Here is a 24,841-nt window from a genome sequence, read left to right as displayed (position 1 = left end):
AAAGGCTGAAGATGTTTTCTCATGCAAATTATACTGATCAGATAAATGGCAAGTGGTGTCTCCTGTAATTATCAGCAAGAGCTTCTAAGGTTGTCCCCCTTTCTCTCTGGGACATGTATTTGATGGTAGGAGATGGCCAAGCAGGTGTTCGCCTTACTTCTGCCCTCCCAAATTCCTCAGATGACCTCTGGAAGCACCGCAGTGAAAACATTCACAGCACGTCAAAATTTTGAGATATCTCAGTTGCCGTAAGTCTTCTGAGGCTGCTTTGCCTCTCCGAAATATAAATCTCCGCCAGTTATTGGCAGGCAGCGAGACGCTGCGATGCGCCGCGTGCCGGGGGAAGCAAGATGTGCTGCCGCCCCGCTGCCCTGTGGCCCTCTGCTCCAAAGACTTCATTTTTCTTTTAAAAAACAATTATCTGCTTTAAACTCTGCTAACTACCTGACCTCTTTCCATGAATGTAAGTATTTCCACCATCTGCTGAGTCAGGCAATACAGCGTTTTGTGCTTTCACCAGCCTGTGATGGTTGCTTAGACAACAGTGACATAATATTTAAGCATAACGGCTCTCAAGAAGGTACTGTCCCTTTTCCCTGGACTTCTCTGAAAATGCAAATCTGTCGCGCTCTTAAGGAAAAGGAGAGAGAGAACAGCAGTTTGTATCACTGTCTTTTCTCAACTGTCTCCCCATTGCCTCCGTGATAGGTGAAAGTATTTTACTTTGCACAGGAGTCTGGCGAGATGTGCTAAAATTACAGGCTGACTAGATATCCACTTTTATAGAAACAGAAGAAAAAGCCTTTCTTTTTATAGCCAGTATTTATTTCAAGATTTGGACAACTCTGTGAGGGGAAAAGCATTCCCGTTGGTCCCTCGGTGCCCTTAAAGGGGCAGCCGGGAGCAGCTGCCCTCCCGAACAGGCCGGAATCGGCATCCGCTGCTCCCCCTTGCAAAGCTCTCCTGGTCGTAGTGGGGAGAAATTGGGAGATTGCAAGTGCGGCCTTCGTTAAAGACTTCCCGTGCAATGGAGACCTCATGAACGTATCGCTTTAGAGCACAGCTAATACAGCATGAGTTGAATTGTGTGTGTGTATGCAAATATATATGTGCGTGTGTATGCATACACTGTAGGCAACGTGGGTGGCTTTTCATGTTTACACAGAGATATAATTATGAATGACATGAAGGGTATACAGCAGATTCCTTTAATCTTCTAAAGGTTTGTTAGTCATGTGTCACTGTGTACCTGGTTTTTATTTACTTGACATCTGCATTTCTCTGTCGTCTTGTCGAAGGGGTTTCTTGGAGAGCAGGAGGGCACTGGGGATAGGTGCATAGCGGCTTGTACCGCGTGGGCAAGGGGATCTGCTGGGTAGAAATTCTCTAATTAGCGGCTTTTGTAAGAGGACTGCTCAACTCAACCAGGTTCAGTTGACTCTCCCATGCCCTGGGGCTTCTGCAAACTTCTACGTTTCCACTCTGGTTGTCTCCAGAAAGGAGGCAACCCTTTTCCATGGACCATTCTCTCAACCCCTCTCCTAAGAAAAGATGCAACTTCTGGTTTGGGTCCAATTCTGGTGCTTGGGAAGGTTAAATAAAGGGATGTTGAAAGATGGGCAAAAAGCGCGCAGATTCCAGATCTGGAAGAGCGATATTAAAGAGTTTCTTTGAGATGGTGGAAAGTCTAAGGCCTTGCTCATGGGACAGGTATTGCGAGACAATTTGGAGGAGCCGGTGCCCATCTTGCGCAGAGGAAATCCCAGTGTGACCTGCACTGCCACTGCGTACAGAGAGTCAGCGAGGGAAGATTGCACTGGATAGGGTCTAAGGCCACTGATCTTTAAATGGCTCCTAAAATGAACTTCATTTAAAACACTAACAGTGAGAGAAAACAGATCTAAATTATACATCCATGTTTACAAAGAGGTTATTCAAGCAGAGAAAGATGTTGGTTTCTTCTTCAGAGCAGTTTCGCTGCCGTTAGCTGTGCAAATGGGGTGGTGATGCTCGCAGCGTGTTTGGGATGTGCTGCCTCAGCTTGTCCCAGGCTGGGGGGGAGCCTCTGAAACATACAGGATCATTTTTCCATTTTTCTAGCTAAAAATAAGTTCAGATGTATTTCCCTTGTAAAACTGCAGTGATCATAATGGCACGTTAAGAGGAAGAAAAATGTGTGTTCATGCAGAACAGAGTCAGAAGCTGAGCAAGTATTTAGAAAAAAATAACAGGCCAAGGCACACCGCTCTTTTGCCCTTCACCAGATATCTTTTGTCTAGTCAAAACCACCACTGGACCCAGTGCCTTGAGCCTGTTATTTTAAAGCTCAGTCTGAGTGTTTTCATTTTACTTAATTGCCAGGCGTTAAAATGGCCATAAAAAGGCTTTGGTGTCTCAGCCCCATGAGGTGAAGCGTGGGGTGACCGGAGACCATGGCACGCCGCGTGTGGCCAGGAGCCTGCCACAGCTGGGGGCAAATACACCAGGATTGAATCACATTGAATCATCCTTGTTTAAGTGGGGTTTCTTTTTTCTTTCTTTCTTTCTTTTTTCTTTCTTTTTTTTTCTTTTGTCTCTTTTTTTGATGCATACATTGTGTGCGTATGTGCGAAGGTTGTATTCTCGAAAACAAGTTTATTCATTGATGATGTAATAGTGATTGTACTTTTCTTTGGTTAATAAATTGTCTGCTCGGCTTGCTTTGTATGGCAGCCAAAATTAGTCATACCGGTTCTTGGAAAGGATGTGAAGAAACTAGCAATTGAAATCGTAATCATTTGATCGTAAGAGCTATTTGGAAGAGAATATTTTAACCAAAAATACATCTGATTTCCAAGTCAGATTTTTATTATAATGCTGCTAAATCGGTTCTCTAGAGTTGAATGTTAGAAAGAGTGTAGTGCTGATGGAATCCAACATCCTGAAGGAAGACTTCCCACAGAAGCTGCTGAGACTGTCTTCAGGCAGGCTGGAAATACATTTTTTTTTTCCATCTTGGCATTTAATAATCGCCATGTAATGTCTATAAAATGGATAGCAACTGCAGCTTTTTTATTTTGAGTGGCTGGTGTAATGAAATTGGGTGAAACCATCCTTTGAGACGGCACTTTGTAGTACGCCACACTTGTTTACAAAGTATGGGCATTTGGCACAAGCAGAGATGCCGAACGCCACTGATGCCGCACGGCGCACGCACGTGCCCCGCAGGGGATGGAGGAGCCTGCTCAGCGTATGCGCCTGCCGCTCGTCTCTGACCAAATACTTGTTGTTGCACTAAATGTCATGAAGGTGCCTGCTTATAGAGCAGTTTTGCATTATGTGAGGCAGACTGGAGTAGCAGATCTGCTGGATTTATTTATTTATTTTTACCAGTGGTACTCCAGGTTCTGTATTGTGTGTGACTCACCTCAATAAAGCTTTTTTTCTCCCCCCTTCTCTCTATTGAGCAGTATTTTATTTCCTGAGGAATGTGTTTGGTGTGGAAAAAAAAAAGGGCGGGGGGGAGAGAATCACTCATGCCTTTCTCTTTGTTTAATAACTCAAAGAATTTCTCTCTCCTTTGCAAATACTTGTGTTTTGTTTGAGAGAAAAATCGGACGCTGCTTTATTTATTTCGAGAACCAGTAGTCTCATTTAGTGCTAGCAATGTGTGGTGTGCAAGGTGTGGTGTGCAGCCAGCTCTCATTACAACATAAATCATTCCTGCTATTTTAACTAAAATATCTGGAGTGTATCTTGCTGGATACGTGCGCATGTTTGTTTGTTTATTTTTCTGAGGCTTTCTCGAGCCCCCGCTTACTGTAGTCGTCTATAAAACATTCTGCTTATTCATCATGACTGAGAGGAGTTGATTGTTTCCTGGAAGGATAAAATTCAGCAATTAGAGCTGTTTAATTCAAGTATATGTTCTGGAGGCTAAACCGAGTGTAAGTGCTTTTCTTAGAATGTCTATTTAAGAGGGGGGGGAAATTACCATTCTTTTCTAATCTCAAAAAAGGTTTTAAGAAACATGAGAATGTGCAAGTTTCTTTTGGTGGGAAGCACATAACATTTATGTAGTATTTCTTTTGGGATTACATCACAGTTTTATTTAATTTTTAGGACAAAAGTTAAATTCAATATTTGCGAATAAGCCAAGGGAAAATGTACCATAAAGGCAGGAATTTTCTGGTGAGTCAGAGTTCCAAGAATCAGAGATTTACTTAGGCCATTTATTTCGGGACTAGCTATAACCATTAGTCATCCAGCCATGAATTTCTACATTTGCAGCTAATTGCACCTAAAAAACAAACTTTCCCCGGAGGCCTTGGGTTATGCAGAAAGCGATTTGGCAGTCGACGTTTCTCAGGGCTCTCGCGGTCCAGCCTTGGGCACCGCGTGCCGGTGTCCGCGGTGGCCCGCGCCGGGACCCATGTGACGTGTTGTCTCCCTGTCTTGGCTGCCCCTCGCAGGATGAAGTTATCGCTGTGTCGGAGAAGGTGACAGTGAAGCTGGAAGACCTGGCGAGATGGGCGCAGTCCGACTTCTCCAAGTGGCGATGCGGCTTCCGGGCTGCGCCGGTGCCGCCGGCCGAGGCGGCGCGGAGCGACCACAGGGAGACCCTCTCCCGGTACCGGCAGTCCACGCTCAACAGCGGCTTGAACTTCAAGGACATCCTGAAGGAGAAGGCCGACCTTGGTGAGTGCTCCTGGCGTCGGGGCGGTGTTTGGACAGGGGTCGGCAGCGGAGGAGCCCCGTTGCGCCGGTCGCAGTCACGGTGCGTGTCCCATCTCAAGGCAGTGCCGGGAGTCGTCCGTGGTTTCCTCAGGTTCCAGCCTGAGGGGTGTCTTGTGAGCTTTGCCCTGAGGCGCTGTCCGGGCTCTCAGTGGGCGCCCCACAGCTCTCTGGCTCCGGGAAGGCACCCGGTGGTGTGGGGGGCCCGTGGGGTGGCCTGGCTGCCGCCAGGTCGTGAATGGGTGGTGTATCATGGCAGTGACATGGGACGAGGTGGCTGGAGAGATCGGTGCTGTGCGTGGGGAGCCCCGCGTGGATGGGGATGTGAGGAGCCCTCTGAGGTAAAGGCTGGAGCTTGACGCTTGGGGCCCCGGCTGCCTTGTGAGGTGAGCCGGGGCGCAGGCGGCCCGCGTGAGGGGCAGCGTGAGGGACAGCGGTGGTAGCACGGCCGCTTGTGACGGCTGTGGCTTTTGGGCTGCTCTCGCGCCTCATGGACGCCTGGAGCTCCAAAATCAGCAGTGGGGCCTGATGTCCAGGGAACAGGTCTCCTGGTGGTAGCTGGTTCACTGGGCTAGGGCCTCGGGTGCATTGGCACTGTCAGGGACAGCACGCTGAAGCGCCTGCCAGTGACGTTCCTCTGTTCTAGCAAGCTTTAAAAAAATGTTTGAAAGAGCATCACATTTGGGACAGAACGGGTTGAAAGGTAAGGAATTGGAAGTTAAGGCTGATGTGTGTGAGGAAGAGCTGTTGTACCTAGGCGAGCAGGAGCCGCAGGGCCAAGCTCGGCCTTAGCCGTGGCAGGGCTGCGCTGGCCCCACCGCCGAGCCACGCGGAGCCTCGCCTTGCCCTGCCCTGGGACGGTCATCTTCTGCACCCAGCGCCTTGTCTGATCCAACCAAACGGGGAGGTGGTTTTATCAATCCCACCTCTTGCCACTAGTGCACAGGTTGGAAGATTAAAACACAATTGGAAGCTGATATTATTTTTTGTTGCATCTTCAGGAAATAAAAGAACAACTCATGTAATTCATCCTCTTTTCCTCTACTTTTTTGTGTGGTTTCTTCTGGTTCGTAATTACATGCAGTAATTTTCTCTGCTATTGCCCTGGCATCTCCTTTCCTCACTACATTTCTTTGCATTTGTTTGTTGTGTCAAAAAATCTTCATGTTTTTTCAGACAGAACTTTTGAGTGTTAATCTTTTCTTGTTTTTGTTTTTAACAAAAAAAAAACTCTTGTGATAAGTTATGAAATTGCTATTATCTACCATAGGAGCCAAAGAAAGTTATTTTAAAGCATAAAGCTTATACTTGCACATTAAGCCTTTGAAAATAGAGGTTATACCAAAATGCTTATGGAATGTAAACTATATGCTATAATTTCGATAACGCACAACCTAGTGTTGCTCGTTTTCAGTCAGTGAATCTAGCATTCTTTGTTTGCCTTTTTTTTTTTTTTTTGGTATAAAGAGTATTTTGAATAGTGCTTGATTCTGATTGCCTTTTTGTTCACCATGGCTGGTTGGTGGGGATGGAACCAAGGATTCAAGAAGACCTAGAGCATACTAGTCATGTTGTTACAGACGTCCGGTCTAGCCTGCGAAAGGCTATGAAAGAAATGCCTTAAATCTAATACTAGGGTGATTTTTCATTACTTAGAGCACCCCAAAAGTTGAGCATATTTTGCTTCTCGTATCTGAAGTCCCCAGCGCTGCGCTCGCGTTCGCGGTGGCCAGCGGAGGTCGGTGCCGCTCGCTGGGAGGCGCCGTGTCGCGAGGCGCTGCGCGCGGGGTGCGCGCGGGGTGCGAGGCGGCTGCCGGGCGCCGCCGCCGCGCTGTGCGGGCGGCCGCGTGCCAGGGCGCTGCCTGCGAGCGCCTGCGCCCCCAGGCCCTCCCTGCGCGGGCCTGGCCAAACGCACAGCGCTCAGACCCGGCCGCCACGGGTTTGACTAGCGCCAACTTCTGCAGCAGGGCGAAAGCACAGTGTGGTCAGCTAGGTTCTGCTGACAGATTTTTAAGGCAAGATTTTTAAGATTTTTGCCTTAAAGGTTTTCAGATGCTACCTTGGCTCAATTACTCCGTGGTGAGATGCCCCAGTGCTGTGTTGCCTTGACAGGAGGCCCCTTTTCTATGGATCTGGGTCTGAGGGGAGCGTGGGATGGTCCTCTTCCCATGCTGGTCAGGACATGTGTGCCCTCTGCCGCACGTGCCCCAGTGCAGCCTTTGCTGAGGTTAGGAAGTTTCCGAAGCAGGTGTTGAAGAGGCCCAGGTAAACAAGGTGATCTCCTGCACCCTCTTTTTCCTATGAGAAGGTAATTTTCCATTACAGAAAAATCTCATAAAAACAAATATAATTGGAGATTTTCCTACAAGATGTCTTTGGACCACGCTGTAGAAGGTAATAGAAAATTAGGTCCCTACCAAAGAGCTCAGGAAAACTTTGCAAAATCAGTTCTCGTCCTATAGAGGAGTGGCAAAGGGAGAAATACCCGGGGTGAAAGGAAAGCGTGGCTGACGCGGGCCCGTGGACGGGGCACCGTGAGAACAGCCCTAATTAAACACACGGGCGCCGGGCGCGGGGCCGCCTGAGCTCATGGGCGGCTGCGAAGCGGCGCCGCGAGTGAGCCCAGTGCCGCGAGCGAGCCCGGTGCCGCGAGCGAGCCCAGTGCCGCGAGCGAGCCCAGTGCCGCGCGGCCCTCGCCCGGGACGGAGAGGAGGTGCCGCCTGCCTAAGCCACAGCCTGGGGAAACCATCCGCCTCAGCTGAAAGTTGATTCTAATTCAGATTCCATAGCTTTCTTTTCCCTTTATTTTCTCCTTTTTGCTTCCTTTTCTTTCCTTCATTTCCTTTTCTCCCTTCTTTTTTTTTTTTCTTTTCTGCAGAAACTGATATTTCTGTAGAATCCCATTGTTTTCATCACTGTGAATTATGCAGAACTTTTCCTTAGGACTCTATTAAATTAAAGATCTAGCAATGGCTTTTTTTTCCCCCTGTTTTTTTTCTTGCGAGCTTCAAGATTTCAGCCTGAGAAATGATTTTTAGAAATTATTTCTTTCTGCCTCTTGAGGTATTTATGTTATACGTTTTGTCCCTTTCTACAAATATGTCAATATTGAATGTAAGCAGTTAATGTCTTAAGACTATTTATAGCTTTCTGAGTATTTCTTTGAAATGTTGAGAAAAATAAAGAATAACAACAATGCAGCATATAAAAATAGAGTTCAGGAATGTATTATTCATAATGAACATGAGAACCTGTTTTTCCAGAAGAATTGGTCTGATTAAATCATTCACTACTAAGGCTGCTAGTTATTTATTTTTGTCTTTAGAATTATTTAGGGGATTTTTCTTTGTAATAAATGACTTGTATACCCATATTTGGTAAACCAGTTGGAAGTCACCAAATGAGGAGTTAGTTCATTTTACAAATTTTTAACAACTAAGCAGTGTAAACACTATCAGTTAAATATGGCGAAGTTGCATATTTGTATTCCTTGGGCTATAGTTCGAAAAAAAAATTCAAATTATTTTATATAACGCTGCTTCTTACAGACTTCCTTTAAGTGAAGTATGAAAGCTGCAGTGTAAGCTTTATTGGCCTATAAATATGTCATTATAGTTGGACTACATTTATATGCTTTGGATTGTTGTTTAAGCCAAGAAAATATGTCTCTACAGGTTGACTTTTTATTGAAACCCTTTGAGGCATACAACAGAATGTATTTTAGGCCAAGGTTATTAAAACAGCATTTTCATTTTTGCAGCAGACTCATTGTCAATTATGCTGCCACAAACTGTCTGTGGATAGGCAGTTATGAATGGTTTCATCTCTAAATGTGTCTTTAGAAAAAGAAATAAAAGATAGAGGAGTTAGAGCTGAAATTGAGAGAAGAGACGGAGGAGGAGTGAGGGGCTGCGGCGCGCACGGGGCCCGGGCTGTGCTGGCCACGGGGTGAAGATCCACCGTCTTGCTAAAATCCACTGCTACTAAGTGGGGACTGGGCTGGTCCCGAGGAAGCTTCCTAGCAGCTTTTCCTGCTCCCTCCTTGCAAGCTCTTCGGCGGAGCTTCCTGGGCAGCCTGAGCCCCGCCAGGATGGCTCGTCCCAGCAGCACGGACCAGCCCTCTCTTCTCCCCATGCAGATTATCAGGTTCTAATGTAGTCAAAGTATAATACTGCCGAAGCTAATCATCTGTGGACCCACTCGTGATGGCAGCTTCTCTGCTTCTTCATTGTCTGGTGCGCATGGCTGAATTCAGACTCTCCTGGCTTAACTTAATGCAATGATTTTCTAACCAGCTGCTTGTGAGCCCTTGCTGTGAGTCCAGTTCTTTCTGGGGATGTTTTCTGCCTGAGTCTTTGTGCCCCTCTTCTGTCTTTGGCTGCTTCCTGCCAGTTGGCCGGGCTGAATGCTGTTTTTGTCTTGGCAGAGTTTCCACAGGTGTCTGTTATCCCATTTCCCCACTCTGTGCTCCTGTGTACCCTGTGTTGTTTTTGTCCTATAGGTTGAAGCAACCTCTCTGGCTCTGTTTTAGCCATCGGAATTGATACAGCTCTTTTGTTGTGGGGTTTGTCCTAGGTGCTCCGCAGAGCCCAGATGGAGGAGGTGCCTTCTCTGGGAAAGGGCTGGTGTCATCTGGTGTCCTCCTGGGTGCTCGTACAGATCCTAGTGTCCTCTTGGGCGTTCATATAGCTCCTGGCATGTGCTGGGCAATGCTGTGGTTGTGGAAGGGATCGAGACTTGCTGCCCAGCAATACCACAAGCGTGAAGGCTTCTTCTGCCCATGCATCTTTTTCTGGTTCAGGTGCCCTGCACCTGTATGCTCAATGGGCTCGGGGTGGCAGGTAGCTCAGGAGCTGCCACAAGAGCTGTCACACGGGCGGTGGGAGCCAGCTGGGGCTCTGAGCTTGGCCTTGCCGTCACTTCGACGGCTGGGCTGGACTGGACTGCCCTGCTGCAGCCTCTCCGCTTGCCTTTATTGGTTTTAAACTTCATTTAAACTTCATTAAGCTTTTCAAATGTTTGCTCTGTGCTTATAGGCCACTTGGTGTGAGATAACGAATACTCGTAGGTTTGTTGGCTCCAGGGCTGCAAGGGGATGCTCTTGCTGGGTGATGCTCTTGCCAGGTGCGAGGGGGTGGTGGCATTTTTGCCCCCAGTGATGGGGAAGGGGGCCGTGCTGTCCTTTGAAATGCAGGTGATCCACTGAGAAACAAGAAACGTGAACGCTAGCCCCTGGATGGGGACAGCGGTGTCGCTGCGGCAGGCGCGGGCTGCCCTGGCTATCTGCGCGCTGATAGCGCTGTCACTGCGTCAGCCCTTTCAATTATGCATTGGGATGACAGGGCACTTTGTCGCCAGTGTGGAGCGAAGCCATTTGCAATTGCAATTCAGGAAACATTAGGGAAGAAATCACTGCTGCAGAGTAGGAGATGAGGAAGAGTTAAATTTTAGCGCCTGCTGAAGTCGGAGGTTTTTGCCCCAAGTTGTTCTGAAGCTGAAGCCACCGCTGGTTGCACCATTAATACGAGTTTTGTGGCAGCCTCTGGCTAGAGTGGGAGTAGCCTGCATAATTGCAAAATAAAGCAGGTAGAAAATGCAGGCCATTCACAGGGAGTGTAAAAAGTGGCTGTTGTGGGACCGTGTGCCTTTAAAAATGTTTGACGGCTTTTTTTATTTTTGTCTGTTTTTAGCACCGAGATTGACCTTGCCAGGCAGTGTAATAACCCACATGTGTCTGCTCTCCAGGATTTTTTCCCTTCTAGTCACTGCTGGATCTTGCATTTAATTCTTACTGACCATGAGGTTCAGTTCCAGTAACTGGAGGCGCGTGCGGGCGGTGCAGCGTGGCCGGGCCCCACGTCGCCCGTCCTGCCGCGGGGGCCGAGGGTGCTGCTGCCCGCCCCGCTCCCCGGGGACCCCTCTGGGACTTGCGCTGTTCGTGTCCTCCCTGTGTCGCGCTCGCTGCTTTGCGCTGGTGGGTCCTGGTTTCTCGTCGGTGCCTTTCTGCTGTGTTGCGCCCTTTCCGCGTAGCCAGCGCAGAGCGCTGATAAACCAAACGCCACTGGAGCGCTGCAGTGGGGCGCCCGGAGCACCTCCTCTTTCTCCAGCTGCCTGTTTTCCTGCATCGTGAGCGTGCTCCAAGCCTGGAGTCTGGTGGTTATCCTTGACCTCGAGCGCAGTGTTGATGCGGGCGAAGCGCCTTCCTTCCCGCTCGCGAGGCGCTCGGGCTGTGCCTGGCGCTGCCGTGCCGAGGTGCTCGGGCTCTCCCACGGGCTCTGCTGAAGCTACGGCCACATCCGGGTGTCACCTCCCGGCCTGGAGGAGGAGAAGAGCTGACCCGGCGTGGGCAGCGCCGTGCACCTTCCCTGCGCTCCCAGGGTTCGTGCTCACTGCTCCCCTGCCCGGAGAGCTCTCGGCTCCGTGGCGGGCCTGGCCAGGCACCCTCTGCCCCTCCAAGTGACTCAGTCCAGGTCTTGCTGCCACCTCGCCATGAGGCTGGTGCTTGCTCTCTGTGCTTGCTCAGTGCCGCTCGCAGGATGAGGCCACTGATGGTTCCAGGTGCTTGGAAAAGGGGAGCAAAACATGCAGATGTATGAATGGCAGTGCCGGTAAGTGGAAGTGGGTGGCAGGGAAAGGGCAGTGTTAAAACATGTAACAGCAGCACGAATTGTAACTGACTGGATAGGTTTGTGCTGCAGGCGTTGTGGCATAACCTTTATTTACTTCATTGAGTAAAATCTGTACCATGTGAAGTGAGTTCCTCCTTAATTTTATTGCTAATAATAATTTGCTTGTAAAAATAAATCCTCAACACCATAAGCCTTCAGCTTGGGGCTCCATCGCTGTGTCGCATTGTGAAGGACAAATCCTTAACGCCGTAAGGACGCCTCTGTTAGTGATAGATAATATGTGTTATTTTAACAGGAGTATATTTCAGCTGCTTCTGAGGAATCCAGGTGAATTTTTACATCTGCACACTGCTGCATAATTGATATATGTAGGAGCTGAAATTCAAAATAGGCTTGTAGAAGAGCACACATTTGATTTTCCTAAGCATTTAAATATATGTATCACATCCTCATTTTAAGATGCTGGTTAATGACTTTATGAGCATGTTGGCAGCCAAAGCATTACATGTGGTTTGAGAAATGTGTCTGGATATGCTTGGTAAGCAGTATTGTTCTGACAGTGTACTAAAGGCCATCTTCAATTTGACTGCGCTCCACTTTGTTATGCTGTGAAAGAAAAAGATAATTCAGCAGAGCATTGTGCTGTCGGCTGGAGATGCCGCACTTCAGAATACAAATATTACTAAGGATAAATGAATCATTAGAAGAACAGTGGCATAAAATATCTGATGAATGAACTCCAGGAGTCTCTGCTGGAATGAATTTAGCATTCGCGGACAGTACCATAATACGTGAAATAATAGTATCAGTTCTACATTCAGATGCCAAAAACATTTATGGACCCGGAATAATTGTGAATTACAAGGCTATAAATACGTAGAAGGGATTTGGTGATATCATAATAAGCCATGAGAAAGATGCTAGTCTGGTTTCTAATGTTACCGGAACCTCACGATGTATTTGCAGCCTTGTTCGCGCTCCTGCGGTTTTAGGGAGCAGTTCTGCTCTCGCAAGACGTTGGCGATTCCCGTTCATGCTGGGGGCAGTTGTGCATGTGTCTCATGGGTGGAATAGATCCCCACGTGCTGTGCGATCCAAGAATCCTAGTGCAAAGTTCAAAATATAACTAAAACAAAATAGAAGGGAAAGGTTCCCTCTTGTGCTCCTCCAGGTCCCCTTGTGCCCTGTTCTTCTCCTTGGAATGAAGCTGGTGCAGGGAGGATGGGTACAGCGTGGCAAGGTGGCTGCTGGGTTCCCGACTGCTTTATCCACAGCTGCATCATTTTTCACTTCTTATTGCTGAGCAACAAAACAACCGAAGCCCAGATGTTCTGGTCCCAGGCTTCCTGAAAGTGCAGGCTAATGCATTTTAAAAGCCCGTTCTAAATACCGGGGGAAGGCTGGGAGCGGCAGGAGGAGCTTCGCCGCCGCGGTGCCAGACCCACTGCTGATGAGAGCAGTTACTGAGGCGCAGGGATGTGACGGGGTGCTGGAGAGCGTGTCCCGCTTTCAGCGCGGCCCCTCTGCCCTTGCGCCGGGTCCCCGCCGTGCTGCGCCGCGGCGGCGGCTCCGCGGGTGCCTGGTGGCTCCTCGGTGCCCTTGTGCTCTTCGCTAGGCTCATGGGCCCCAGCGCCGCGCGCGACAAGCCCTCGAGGTGCCTCCCGGAGCTGCCAGCCTTGCCCGCTGGCGAGGCAAAGGCAGCGCAGCCCCGAAACTGACCCAGAAAAGGCAGCAGCGACGTGGCCGGCGGTGGCTGCGGCGTCTGCTCAGCCGCGCAGGAGGTTCATGGGGCACCGGTGCTGGATCCCCCCGAGCGCATGGCCGAGACGATGTTTGCTTCGATTGCGCCCATGTTGGTCCATTATCTTTCTCTCTTGGATTCAGCGGGTTCTTGCTATTGCAGAGTCAGGGGATTGTTGATTATTTGTTTGTTTATCTAATTACTGGTGGTTTTAACTTGATATTCTTAGCTATGTCTATGTGAACTCTCATGGCATACCCAATAGGCAACATGTAATGCAGTTATATGTTTTCCTCCTTAATTGTTTTCAAACTCTACTATTCATTCATACCAAGTATTCCTTGATTAAAAGCTTTGTGGTATGAAAATTAAATTATGAGGTGTTACCAAAATTATTTCAAAAATCTCAAATGTTTCAGCTCCATCTTGCTTTTAATTTTCCTGCTCCTGGAATGACCCTGGCTTGTGACAGTGTATGTCAGGACATGCTTTGAGTTTCGCTGCACAGAGTAAATAGCTAGAAAGGGCCTTTTACATTCCTCCTCTTAACCCTCCACTCAGAAACACAAAAAATGGAGCCCCATTAAGTTCTGTGGTATAGCGTGTGTGTGAATATATGTACATATATATATATGGTTGACATACACATATATATCAACCAAATAATTTTGGCAGTTCAAATGCAGAAACTAAAAATAATTTAATCTGCAGTGCAAACATAGTTTCATATTTATACTAGCATCTGGCCTCAGGAATTGAATACTCCATTCTTTAAATAGCTTCGCTCCAGCTCTCGAATGCTTTGTGACTGGAACATTACCCTACAGTCATACACCTTGTTTACATATTTTTGTTAAAAGGCAGAAGAACTTGCAGTACTTCAAAACACTGGTGCAAGCTTCGCCCTCCCCTCCTGCCCTGGAAAAGAATATGAAAAAAAAAAAAAAAAAAAAAAAGGTGGTCCAAAAGTGTGTTTTAAATTTAGCTTTCCGATTTTGCTGTTGGGTACACAGATTACTGTCATATGCATCAAAACCCATAAGAAAAAAATCCAGAAGATGTGTGCCATTCCAGCTGCCCAACAGTAGTCGACTCCAAATTTATGTGCACTTTGTCGGATTGTTAGTTTGTTTTTAATCCAGCAAATGGCTTTGTCTTTAAAAACAATTTGCCTGGAGGCACTGAATCTTTTTTTGTTATCCATATGGTAGAAATAAGAACGAGGCCCCTGTGAAGGAAAGATATCAAAATAATGTAATAAACAGGTAAGCTCTATAAACGGGTGGCTAATGATTAGCTTCTCGCAGTCCGTGGGGACAAAGTATCTTTTTATAGTTTTATGATCCCTGCCCAGCCCCGCCCCCCCTTAGGAGGAATTGTGTTTTCACATTGATACATTTGAAACTTCAGCTAAGCTTTGCAAATTTAGCAGATCCCCCTTTAGAGGCTGCTAGTGAATGTAAGTCCAGGCTAATACTCCTATAGCTGCTTTCTCATTCACATGTCTAGAGGTGAACCTAAAAGCAGAAGAGAAAATATCCCATTTTTAAACCGCTGTCCAGAATCCGTCTGCATGAGTCACTTAAGCAAAATCGTGTCGGTTTGGCTAAAAAAGGCCTCCGCTCCGAAGGGACGGTTCCTTCCAGCGCTGGCGCCTGGCCCGCAGTGTTTCTTGGAGGCGTTTCGCTTGTTGTCTGCGCGCTGTTGTCCCGCATCAGCGGTGAGGCTGCCCATGGGTGTCCCGGGCGCCTTCCCGCCTCCCTTCCCGCCCGGGTGCCTCCGCTTGCCCGCAGCAATCGCAGCCGCGCGGGGCTTTTTTTGAGAAGCGGGTGTGCTTTGTTTTGGTGTTCGTTTGGGGGATCGTTCCTCCTCTCCGGAGCCTTTCCTGGAGGGCAGGCTGTGTGCTCTGCTTCTCCCTTGTTTCTCCGGGAGCGGGGGCCTGCACACAGGGACCGCGAGCGGCTCGGGTCAGCTTGCCCATGTGGGAGACCATGTGATTGCAAGGCACAAACATGTGATTTATTGGGTAAAACCTATTTAATATCTTAAAAGCATAGAGTAAGAGATCAGATGTGAGCAGAACAGCTTTAAAATATATTCTCTGACACCATACTCGAGGACTTTAGGTCTGTATGAAATACACAGGAAACGAGGCCAATTCTGTGCCTGGTTTTTGATGGCAGGGCGTGTGGGAGCCAAGGCAAGAGCATGGACAGCAGTTTGCATGCAGGATAACACGGTCCCAGCCAATTGCACCAATGGCACTGAAGCATTTTTTTGGCCTTTGGTAGCTTCCCTGTCTTGTTGAGCGACTTTCCACTGATCCAAGGTATCTGCAAATGGATATAAATTAATGTGTGAAGTCATTGCCTCATTTCAGGCCGGTTGTGCCTGATGTTTATACAAAGCCGCACCTCTTTTCTGCCTCTTTCAGAGCTCAGGAAGGACAAGAGGCAGTTTCTTAAAGCCTTTATCACCTTACAGACAGTCGCTAAATCAGTGGCAAGTGGCTTCTGTCTGTTTTACCTGGCAAATGCTTGGTGCGTGTTGTCTCTGGAACAAGGGACCCTCGCACACAGCGGTGAAGCAGGGCAGCAATTGCCAGGAGGACCTGTGGTGGTTTTGATCAGGCTACGATGAACCACTGTCTTCTGCTGCATAAATGAGATGCTCTGTTTTCCCCAAAGCTGTCAGGCTGCTTAGCGAAGGACTGCTTTTCTTAACTAACCACTTTACTTGCTACTTTTTAGGAAAACAATGCAATGTGTTTTCTTATTTGAAGAGGGAACTTGTGACAGCAGCGCTTGGAAATTACATTGTCCAGGCTCTGCAGGCCTCTGAGTGGGTCTGTCTAAGAGCACCATTCATACCTCACTGGGCACGTGGCAAATTTCTCACTTAAAATCATGCAGCATTTCTTGGGCAGCTGGAATTTTTAGCTGGGCATGCAACTAAGGTTTTTCAAATGTTTGGCTGGGCAGACAGAAACTTGGAAAATACGCTGTGGTCAAGTTTTCTCTTGTTTCTATAGTGGTTTTGTCACTTGGGCTTCTTACAAGCACAGTGTCCCCAGCGGGAGCACAAGGACTCATTCATGCTCCCGCAGAGCGAAACGCGTCCTCGGGCGCAGTGCCGCAGAGCCCTGCGTGCCCTGAGCCCGATGGGACGAGCTCTTTGCCGACGGTGGCCAAGAGGGGCTGCAGGGGATGGTGGCCATCAAATCTAGTGGCCAAATGAGAGGTCTGGGGAAGATAAGGAAGATCCTGACCTCTTGGAGCAGGCTCTCCTCACATTCATTTTTGTAGAGCTCTCATGCGGCTGTTCCTCTCATGCCACCTCATCTGTCGCTTTGGCCAGCAGAAGAGAGTTTCAGATACCTGTATCCAAGCTCTTCTCTACAGATTTTTGTGATAAGTTGGTGGTGCTAAAACTTCACCAGGAATCGATCTTGAGGACGGTGTCAGGCTCTCCTTTAAAACGCCAGGCTACACGCGTTCCCTCGGGGAACAGGCCCGGCAGGAGCGTGGCCGCACGGAGCAGCGGGGGCTCCCTCTCCGCGACACAGAGTAGGAGCGGCAGCGCGCGGCCCGGCCGGGCTGCCGCAGGGTGTTTCACCGTGAGTGTCCTGGGCGCGAGTACGCGCCGCCCGCAATGCGCTGCGTGATTCCCAGCGAGCACGGAGACCCGCCACAGCAGGGCCCGGGGAGGCACTGGCGCGGCAGGAGGAACCTGCAAAGCAGCAAAGAGCAGCAGCTTCTCTCCAACACGGCTGCAGGACGTGACCGCTCGGTCTGGTAGCGGGTCTGGGAGAGCGTTTTGGCAGCGACAGAGAGAAAACTTCTCCCTAGAAGTGGCAGGCCCGGTGAGGTCCCCGCTGTGCAAGGTCCTCACTGTGCCCGTGCTGACTTCAGTAGGAAGTTTTGCCCTTCCCTTGGAGAAGTGGCTTTCGCAGCCCTTGCAGTGCAGACGCCCTCCCTCCCAGGCTCCGAGCTGGTGTGGGGAGCCGTGTGCTGGCCCCTTTGCTGCGCCGTGCATGCCAGGGTGAGGCAGCACGCGGGCCCCGGGCAGCGCGCTCAGTGCCACCTGGGCGCTACAGCTGCGCCTGCACATGGCGTGGATGCACCCTGCGGTTCGTGGAGGGGATCGTGGTGAACCCCGTCGTTGCTTATCATGGGACAAGGAACAACTTTTGCTTGTTGTGTTCTTCCTGGGAATTGTAGGAACCTGCAGCAGTCGAGTAGTGGCAAGAACAACCAGACTTAAGAAAGACATTGTGGGCTGTTATACACCCCCCTGCCACCACCACCGCTTGCTTTATTGAAGGACAGGGGTACATACAAATGCCAGCAAGTTTGGTCTGCACAGCGAGCAGGTCCAGGGCGCTGTGTGCAAGACTGAGGCGTTTGCTTAGCAAACGAGAGCGCTTTGAGCGCTGGGAAGCGGCTTTAGAAAGCGGCTAGCCCCTTTCAGTTCCACAAAGTGAAAGTTTGAAGTAGGTCCTGAATCTGGTTTCTCACATGCAAGATCATTTTGCTACCCGTGACCTAGAAACCAACAATGAGTGTATAAATTACAGGCAAGAAGAAAATTGTGAATTGACTGTAAGGTGAATGGAAGTTGAATAATTCCCTGAACTTCAACTGGAGAAAGAAGAAAAGTTCACTGAATTCTAAAACAGACTGCAGTATAGACAAAGAAAATGTTATTTTAGTATAGATTAAACTTATGACTAAGATATAGAGGGATTATTGTGTCTGTTTCAGATGTAATTTCATGCCTGAGAATTTACATTGAAGGAAAACTGGTCTGGATCACATTAGCAAGGGCCCTGTGTTGCTGTCAGTTTAATTAAATGGAAACTGCTGGCAAGGAGGCTGGAGGAGGTTTATAGAGGCAATACTATTTTGTATGTTGGAACAGGAAACTGTTAGGTCTTCCAGTTTGAAAGGGACCAAAAATGAAACCTGCCATTCGGTCTTGTTTACAAACTCCGTGCTCATTCGCAGCGCCGTGCGGTAGCGGGGCTGCTGTGGCTCCCTGCGCACGGGGGCTTCGCTAGGGCCGCGGGTCCACGGCCAGGAGAACTGTGGCCTTGGACGGGCAGCTTCGGGCGTGAAGTTTTTCCAAACCCTGCACAGGTCTCCCAAGGTGCTCCCTTTCCCTTCCCTGCTTCCCGAGAAGCAATCGGGAGGGCTCGTGGGGAGCCCTCGCTGCAAGGCTGCGTCCAGCAAGGCCCCCCCGTAACCGGAACGGCCGCCCTCGGGAGACGGGATTTATCTGCCGGCTGCCTCTGGCACGTGGCCTCCTGGCTTTGTTTTCTGAGAGAAACATCTTCGGTTACTTTAATAGGCAAAAACACTGAACCTGGCTTGTAAGGGGGAAAAAGTTGTTTTCCTTCCCTTCTTCAGTTCTGCTTGTTGGATTGTGCCGTCCTGTGGTGTCATTGTACAGTAATTCCAAGTTGGAATGAAGAAAACTGGAAATGGATCTTGGGCTCCAGCAACCTGCTTGCTCGAGAGCCAGCTCTTCTGGGTGACTCAGACCACTGGGAATGAGTGTTTGGGCCTTTTAATAGCCCCTCCGTGACACTGGTTGTGATTACAACAAACGCTTTGGTGTCCTCCGGAATTGTTCACAGCACTTGGTTGTATCTCCTCTTTTATTTATGTTTGCTTTTCTGTCTTGGAAATCTTCACTTTGCTCATGATTGACCTGCCTTCCTCCACCATATGAGCTTGTTCTCCCTTTCTAGTTTCTTTGAGATGTCTTTAAAGATCAGGGGATTTTCTTCCTCTTATTCTTTGACCGAGGGAATTCAGGTCTTACCTACATCCAGCTACTTCTCCAAATTACAGTGCCACAGTGTGAGAAAGTTCAGTGTAAAACAAAAGAGGCAACTTTTATATTACATATTTATCTTGCATGTATGTTTGTGTTATTTAGATGAAGCTGTGTGTGCATATATGTGCATATATACATATGTACATATATATGTGTGTGTCTACGCGCATACCCAGGGCTCTACACGTTGCTGAGTGCTGACAGCCATAAAGCACTTGGCTCTCACAGTATCTTTGTGAAGGACTTAATATTTCTCACATAAATATCAAAAGTCATAAAAGACATTGTTTGAGACTAGAAAGATTAAAAGAAAGAAGAGGGAGAAAAGAGTTGCTTAAAAAACATAGCAGCAAGAAAACTAGAATGAGCGAGTTCGGAGAGATCTCTATCCCTGTGAATTGGATGGGATTTTCGGGGAAGCTGTAGGAGGAATACATGTTTTAATATTAACTCCAGTCATGCTTCACCCGGTGCCTCCAGTGAGCGTGAAGAGCCGCATGGCCGGCAGGTGGGGGAAGATGAGGTTTGGAGAGCAGTTGTGTGACCCAAGGTAAGCGGAGGGAAGAGGTGCCCAAGCCAAGGTGCTGCCTCTGCCTCTTAATGAAGCAAGGGAGCATTTGTGCCAAAACACTCCACGATCCCTCAGTCCCTGGCGGGGAGCTCCCTGGGGCACCCTTCCCCATCACAACGCTGCTGAGACCCAGCTGGGAAAAAACTTTCCATCTCTAGAAAGGCAAGTGAGGTTCTCTACCAGCTAGTGTGTTTTAATATTTCTTTTCCTGCTTCGTAACAGTGCTTCAAATAATTATGTTGACTGATGATTACAGGTATTTCAAGGCTATAGTACACTGTAACAGAGCAATGCCAGCCTATTGTTTCTGGCCCTATCCAGTTATACAATTGAGTTTAGGTATGTAATAATGTTATAATGAGACTATCCATCCTACAGGGCTGAATTTCATGAAGTCTAATGCAAGAATATTTATAGCTTTGTTTTTAGTGCCACTTTAGGGTCAGAATATGCCTCCTTGGTGTGGCCTTTAAGGAGAGGAGAAAATCCCAAATTTCCCTGAGGCCAGCCCCCATGCAGTGTGGAGGCACTGCCCGGTACCTGGGCTGCCCGGGCAGGCTGACGGGAAGCAGAGTCCGAGAGAACATTAGTTTCCGCTAGAAAACGAGGATCCGCCATTATTTGTACAGTAAGACAGAGATATTATTTGGCTGTGCCACTGTAATGGAACAATAAAGATCATACTTAATTTAAGTATCATCTCCCAAGAGTCTTTTTGTTCTCTTTCTAGCATTTTGCGCTATTAAAACAAATTTAAATTGCTGGTACATTTTCCCTGCTGCTGTTCAGAGAGAGAAATGGGCAGAGGCTCCCCTCCTCCCAACTCCATTTGAATGTAGACCTTTGGCATTCCAGAAATCTGACCTTGTTTGTAGGGAACGGCTCATTTTTCTATAATGTAATATGAAGCACTCTTGTGTTTTGATTCCACGAACTAGAGAGTTTAATGTTCCAGCTTGCCACGATAAGGATGTGATCTGGTTGAGATAGACACACTAAAGGAAATTAGCTATTGTACTATTCTTTAACGTATTGTTTGTGCAGCAGTTTCATTTAGAATAATTTTAAGTAATCTTAGAGTGCCTTTTAGAAAAATTTTTCCTTCTTTCTTTTTTCTTTCTTCCTTTCTTTTTTCTTTTTTTTTTTTTTTTCTTGGGCCTGGATAAAAAGTGCAGCTTTAAGAGGTTTCTCCTAAAATAAATTTGCGGCGGCCTCCTTGCTAGTCAGCCTGCCGTGATTACTTGCAGACATACTGGAAATCTGCATGCGCTTTTCTCCATTATAAAACACTGATCTGCTCAGATCATTAGCTCCCTCATGACTAGCGCTTGGCAGCCCGCCAAGGCAGCCCAACTCCGGAGCTGTAAATCGTGAGTTGAAATAGCAGAAAGTGGATTTGTAACTTAAAAAGTGTAAACAGTTTGGAAAATGAAGTAATTTTAGAGTATGATTGATTGCCTTAAGATTGCACTTTAAATTAGCCCGGGGTCTCCGATGCAGATCCATGCGCTAACTGCTTATTATCCGTTTTCACTTTTCCTTGGAACAATGGCATTGTTGGGAGGCTGCGAAACAATGTATGCTTCTCCTAGAGTGACCTTTTAGGAAATGAATAGTTTTATTGTGTGTCCATTACTTTGCCTGAAACAACATTTTTGAGTTATTAATTTGCCATGTTCTATAAATAAAGGATTCCAAATGCAAAGCAGCTGCGTGGCGCTGCGTGCCGTTTATCAAGCCTGGGCTGCCGCATCACCGCTGGAGATTGATAGTGCACTGCGTCGAAGACGTTTTTTCCACTGATAAATTAATAATGTTTTGCATAGTCTGTAGTTACTGCAGATTGGTTCTTGAGTGCTCTAGTAGCAAAAATGGGGATTTTTGGGGTACAAGTGATGGGTGTGCGGTCTGGGGGACTGACGCGCCGCGGACCCCGGCTCACTTGAGTGAACCGCCCGACGTCTGTGATCCTGGCAGAGGTGCCTGGTGAGTGTTGGGCAGCAAAACACATGGATTGTGTTTGGCTCCTTAAAAACTGAGGTCCCCAGCTCGCCCGCTGCTGGTGGTGAGGAGTGCAATGGGAGCTAACGTGCTCCTGCTTCAGGAGCTGCTTAGCACCCGGTGCCGCGTGCGTGCTTGCTGCTAGCGGGTAGTGGCCGAAACCATTTGCTGCTCTTTTCCCAAGAAGATGTGAAATCTGTCTGCAAAGAGTCCCTGCTATTGAAGGTCCCAGAGATCTCTGGTGTGGAGCAGGACCTCAGTGTAATTTTGTGGGGCTGTGCACATATGTGTATATTAAGCGCACATATTCTATCTGTCTAGGATCGTGGTATTTGCTGCTCTTATGTGTCCTCTAGCGCTTGTGGCCAGGCTAAAAATTAAGAATCTAAAACTTTCAGTGACAGTAACAGTGGTTGCAAATCACAGTAAATGGCTGTGTCTGCTTGAACCAAATATCCAGCAAAACCTCTTATAATTTTGTTTCTGAGTGCATCCCTTGTCCTAGGCTTGGTCTCTGGCATTCAGTAGATGGAAGGCGCTGTTCTGTCGTTCTTCGGGAAGCTCCTTTCTCAGAGGTGTTTTTATTTATTTGTTTGTTTGTTTGTTTTCTTTTTACAGCATTATCACCCCTCCTTCCCCTCTCACTCCACATTTGCAATGAGGATGTTGCAGTTAGGTTTGTGCAAGAGGGACCATGCCAAGATCTGAGCACAGGTCCACGCTGGGCCCGGCTTGGTTGGGCCAGGCTCATCTGGTGGCCTCAAGCAAATGGGAACATCTTGCAGGTTATTTCAGATGCAAAACAGGGGAAATAATACTTACCTATCTGCTTGCCTTATAGGAATGCCCTGCGGACTAATTAGCCTCCATTAGGTGCTTTGAAAGAGACAGTGCTATCTCCTATTCCAGCACACTTCAGAGGGATAGATAGGAGGCTGAGGTTGTTGGAGTGGGTGGTGCGATCAAGCCATGTCAGGAGCAGAGCATGAACAGCCCCATGGTTTTTGGAGGCTTGGCAATGCTTGGCCTGGTCCTTCCTGGGCACAGGCGCTGGAGACTTGTGCTCTCGCTGAAACCTTGGAAAGAGTCTGCCTAGAGAAAGGAGTGGGAGGATGCTTGCTTCTTCCTCTCGGCTCATAGGCATAACTCATCCTGAAATCCTTTCTCACCCTGCCTCCACCTGAGGCCTTTTCAGATAATTCAGGTAATGCAGCTCCTCTGCTTCTCCAGGAATTGCTTCCTGCTCCTGCACAAGGGGAAGAGAAATCCTGCGCTGGTTCTCAGGAGGCGCACGGGGCTGGGCTCTCTGGTTCCCATCACAGGGCAACAAAGTCTTGAAGAACAAAGTCTTTCTCACTGGGTAGCAAACTCCGCTGAAAAGGCCCGGAAGGCAAAACCTGATTCTGGGGGTAGGGTGGTAAGTGGTACAAGCTCATGGCCACTCAGCAATGGGCTGAAGTCCAACGTCCCGTCACGTTTAGCAGGGGGGCTGCCACCCGACCAGCAGCTCCGTCTGTTTTCTGGTGCGTCTTGCCTCACCAAGAGCTCGTGCACCTCTTGCAGATGCCAGCATAGCGCAGTTCAAAGGACCCAGCCCTGTTCTCACCGAAGCCCACAAGCCCAGCTTTTTATTTTTTTTTTAGTGAGACTAGGACTTGGTCCAAGTTGACTCGAGAAAAGCTTTATTTTTCTCCGTTTGCTCCTCATGCGTCTCTCAGGCTGTGACTAATGTGCGATGAGACGGGAAAACCTGTGTGAAATTTTCCAAGGGAATTTTCTGTGTTTTAATAACATTAATGAATTTGCTTAACACTTCATCAGATTTTTCATCCCGCGTTGCTGGGATTTTGGCGTGGGTTCTCGGCCCTGTCTTCAGCTTCAGAAGGAGCTTCCCTCGGAAACGCGACCGGGGGCTCCTGGGAGTGTTTGGTCCAACGCTGGCAACTGTGCCTTGCAGAAACCTTCTTGGCACGGGCACCTGGCAATACCTGTGAATGATACCTCAGCTGTGTGATGCTGCCAGCTTGTGCTGGGGAGCAGGTACGGAGGGCAGTGAGATAAAGGATGGTAAATTCTTGGAAGAAAATAACGTGTAGCTAGCATTTTTGTAATTGCTATATATATATATTTTTCTAAGGAAACATCTTTCTAATTCCAAATGTTTGTTCCAAGTGGGGGATGTAAGCATTATTACGCTGCAGATGATAACATAAGTTTGTCTGTAAAATTCTTTAGCTGTGTTTTTTTTTTGCTTCCCAGCTTGACTTTTTTCTTCTCTTCCCTTTGATTGGCTTCCAAAAAAGTTATTAGCAAACAAATACAAGGGGCTGCAGAAGCTTATTAAAAATGGCTTCTTTTGTTCATATCTGGCAGTTGACAAATTGTCTTGTGCTCTATCTTACCTGTTCCAGTGTGAAAGGTTACATGAGAAAATGGCTGCAAATAAATTGCCATTGAATGTTGTGGAAGACTAAGCATACTGCTTCTCTATTAAGGACCTCTTTTAAAGCTCTCTATTCAGGCTCCCCCCTGCATGTCTCTCTAACACTTGTCTGTTATATTATGTTTGGCACAGAAGGAAACATTAAATAGAAAAGAAACGTCTGACTGTGGTGTTTCTAGACCCTATTATCCCTCTGTCAAATGTCCGCATGAGAAGGGTACAATTTTTGTCCATGTTGATGATGATTTCTGAAGGTTTTACTAACCATCTTCGGAATGAATTGCTAGAAACAAATGAAATTGAAAGGCATATTTTTGCAGCTTTGGAAATCTTACTTAAATCAGTGTAATGAGACGCACTCAGTAAAATGTAATTATTCTCACTTCTCCATGTGTCAAAGAAATCAGCAGTATGGTTAGGGAGCGGAGGGTTACAGCGAGCTTGTTATTTTTATACAGAGCCAGATCCTGCTTGTGTGTAGCAAATTGTAAATAGTAGATAATGCCGTTCTTATGTCTATGAAATGCCCTGCAAGAATTAACGGGGTTGTTATTTCATCAAGTTGAATCACTGGAGCATTTCCACGCGCCGTGGTGCGGGGACCGGCAGCTTCTGCCGTTGCTATTTCGAGGAGGGCCAAGTTCCCCCGAATTTTCAGAATGAGAGTGAAAGGGCCTTTGGCGCGCGGCGTGGGGCTGCTTTTGACTCATGTGCTGCTGGCTGATGGAAAATGAGCTGCCTGCTCCTGCCGCGTGGCAGGGGCGGCGCGGCGAGCGCGAGGCGCGGGCCGGGCCCTGCGCGCGCGGGCACCGGGAGGGCAGCAGCAGCAGGAGGTTTCCCCTCCGCTCCACGCCGGGGTTGCCACCCAGCGCCCCGTGGCTTCCCCTCTCTTCCAAAGGTCC

At 48.1% G+C, this 24,841-nt stretch overlaps 1 protein-coding gene across 1 annotated transcript in view; it reads left to right on the top strand.

Moving 5' to 3' along the window:
- ARID5B (AT-rich interaction domain 5B) overlaps positions 1–24,841 on the top strand; it is a 97,377-nt gene that overhangs the window by 6,064 nt on the left and 66,472 nt on the right. The window contains exon 3 of the mRNA XM_088526322.1: positions 4,452–4,677. Coding sequence (XP_088382448.1) covers positions 4,452–4,677 — 226 coding nt within the window. The remainder of the gene's footprint in view (positions 1–4,451; positions 4,678–24,841) is intronic.

Source organism: Tinamus guttatus, unplaced genomic scaffold, assembly GCF_059628265.1.
Source record: "Tinamus guttatus ecotype Peru unplaced genomic scaffold, ASM5962826v1 Tinamus_guttatus_pri_ptg000246l, whole genome shotgun sequence".
Classification (NCBI taxonomy): domain Eukaryota; kingdom Metazoa; phylum Chordata; class Aves; order Tinamiformes; family Tinamidae; genus Tinamus; species Tinamus guttatus.
Note: the sequence above shows the minus strand (reverse complement) of the source record. Positions and strands in the feature narration are given on the sequence as shown.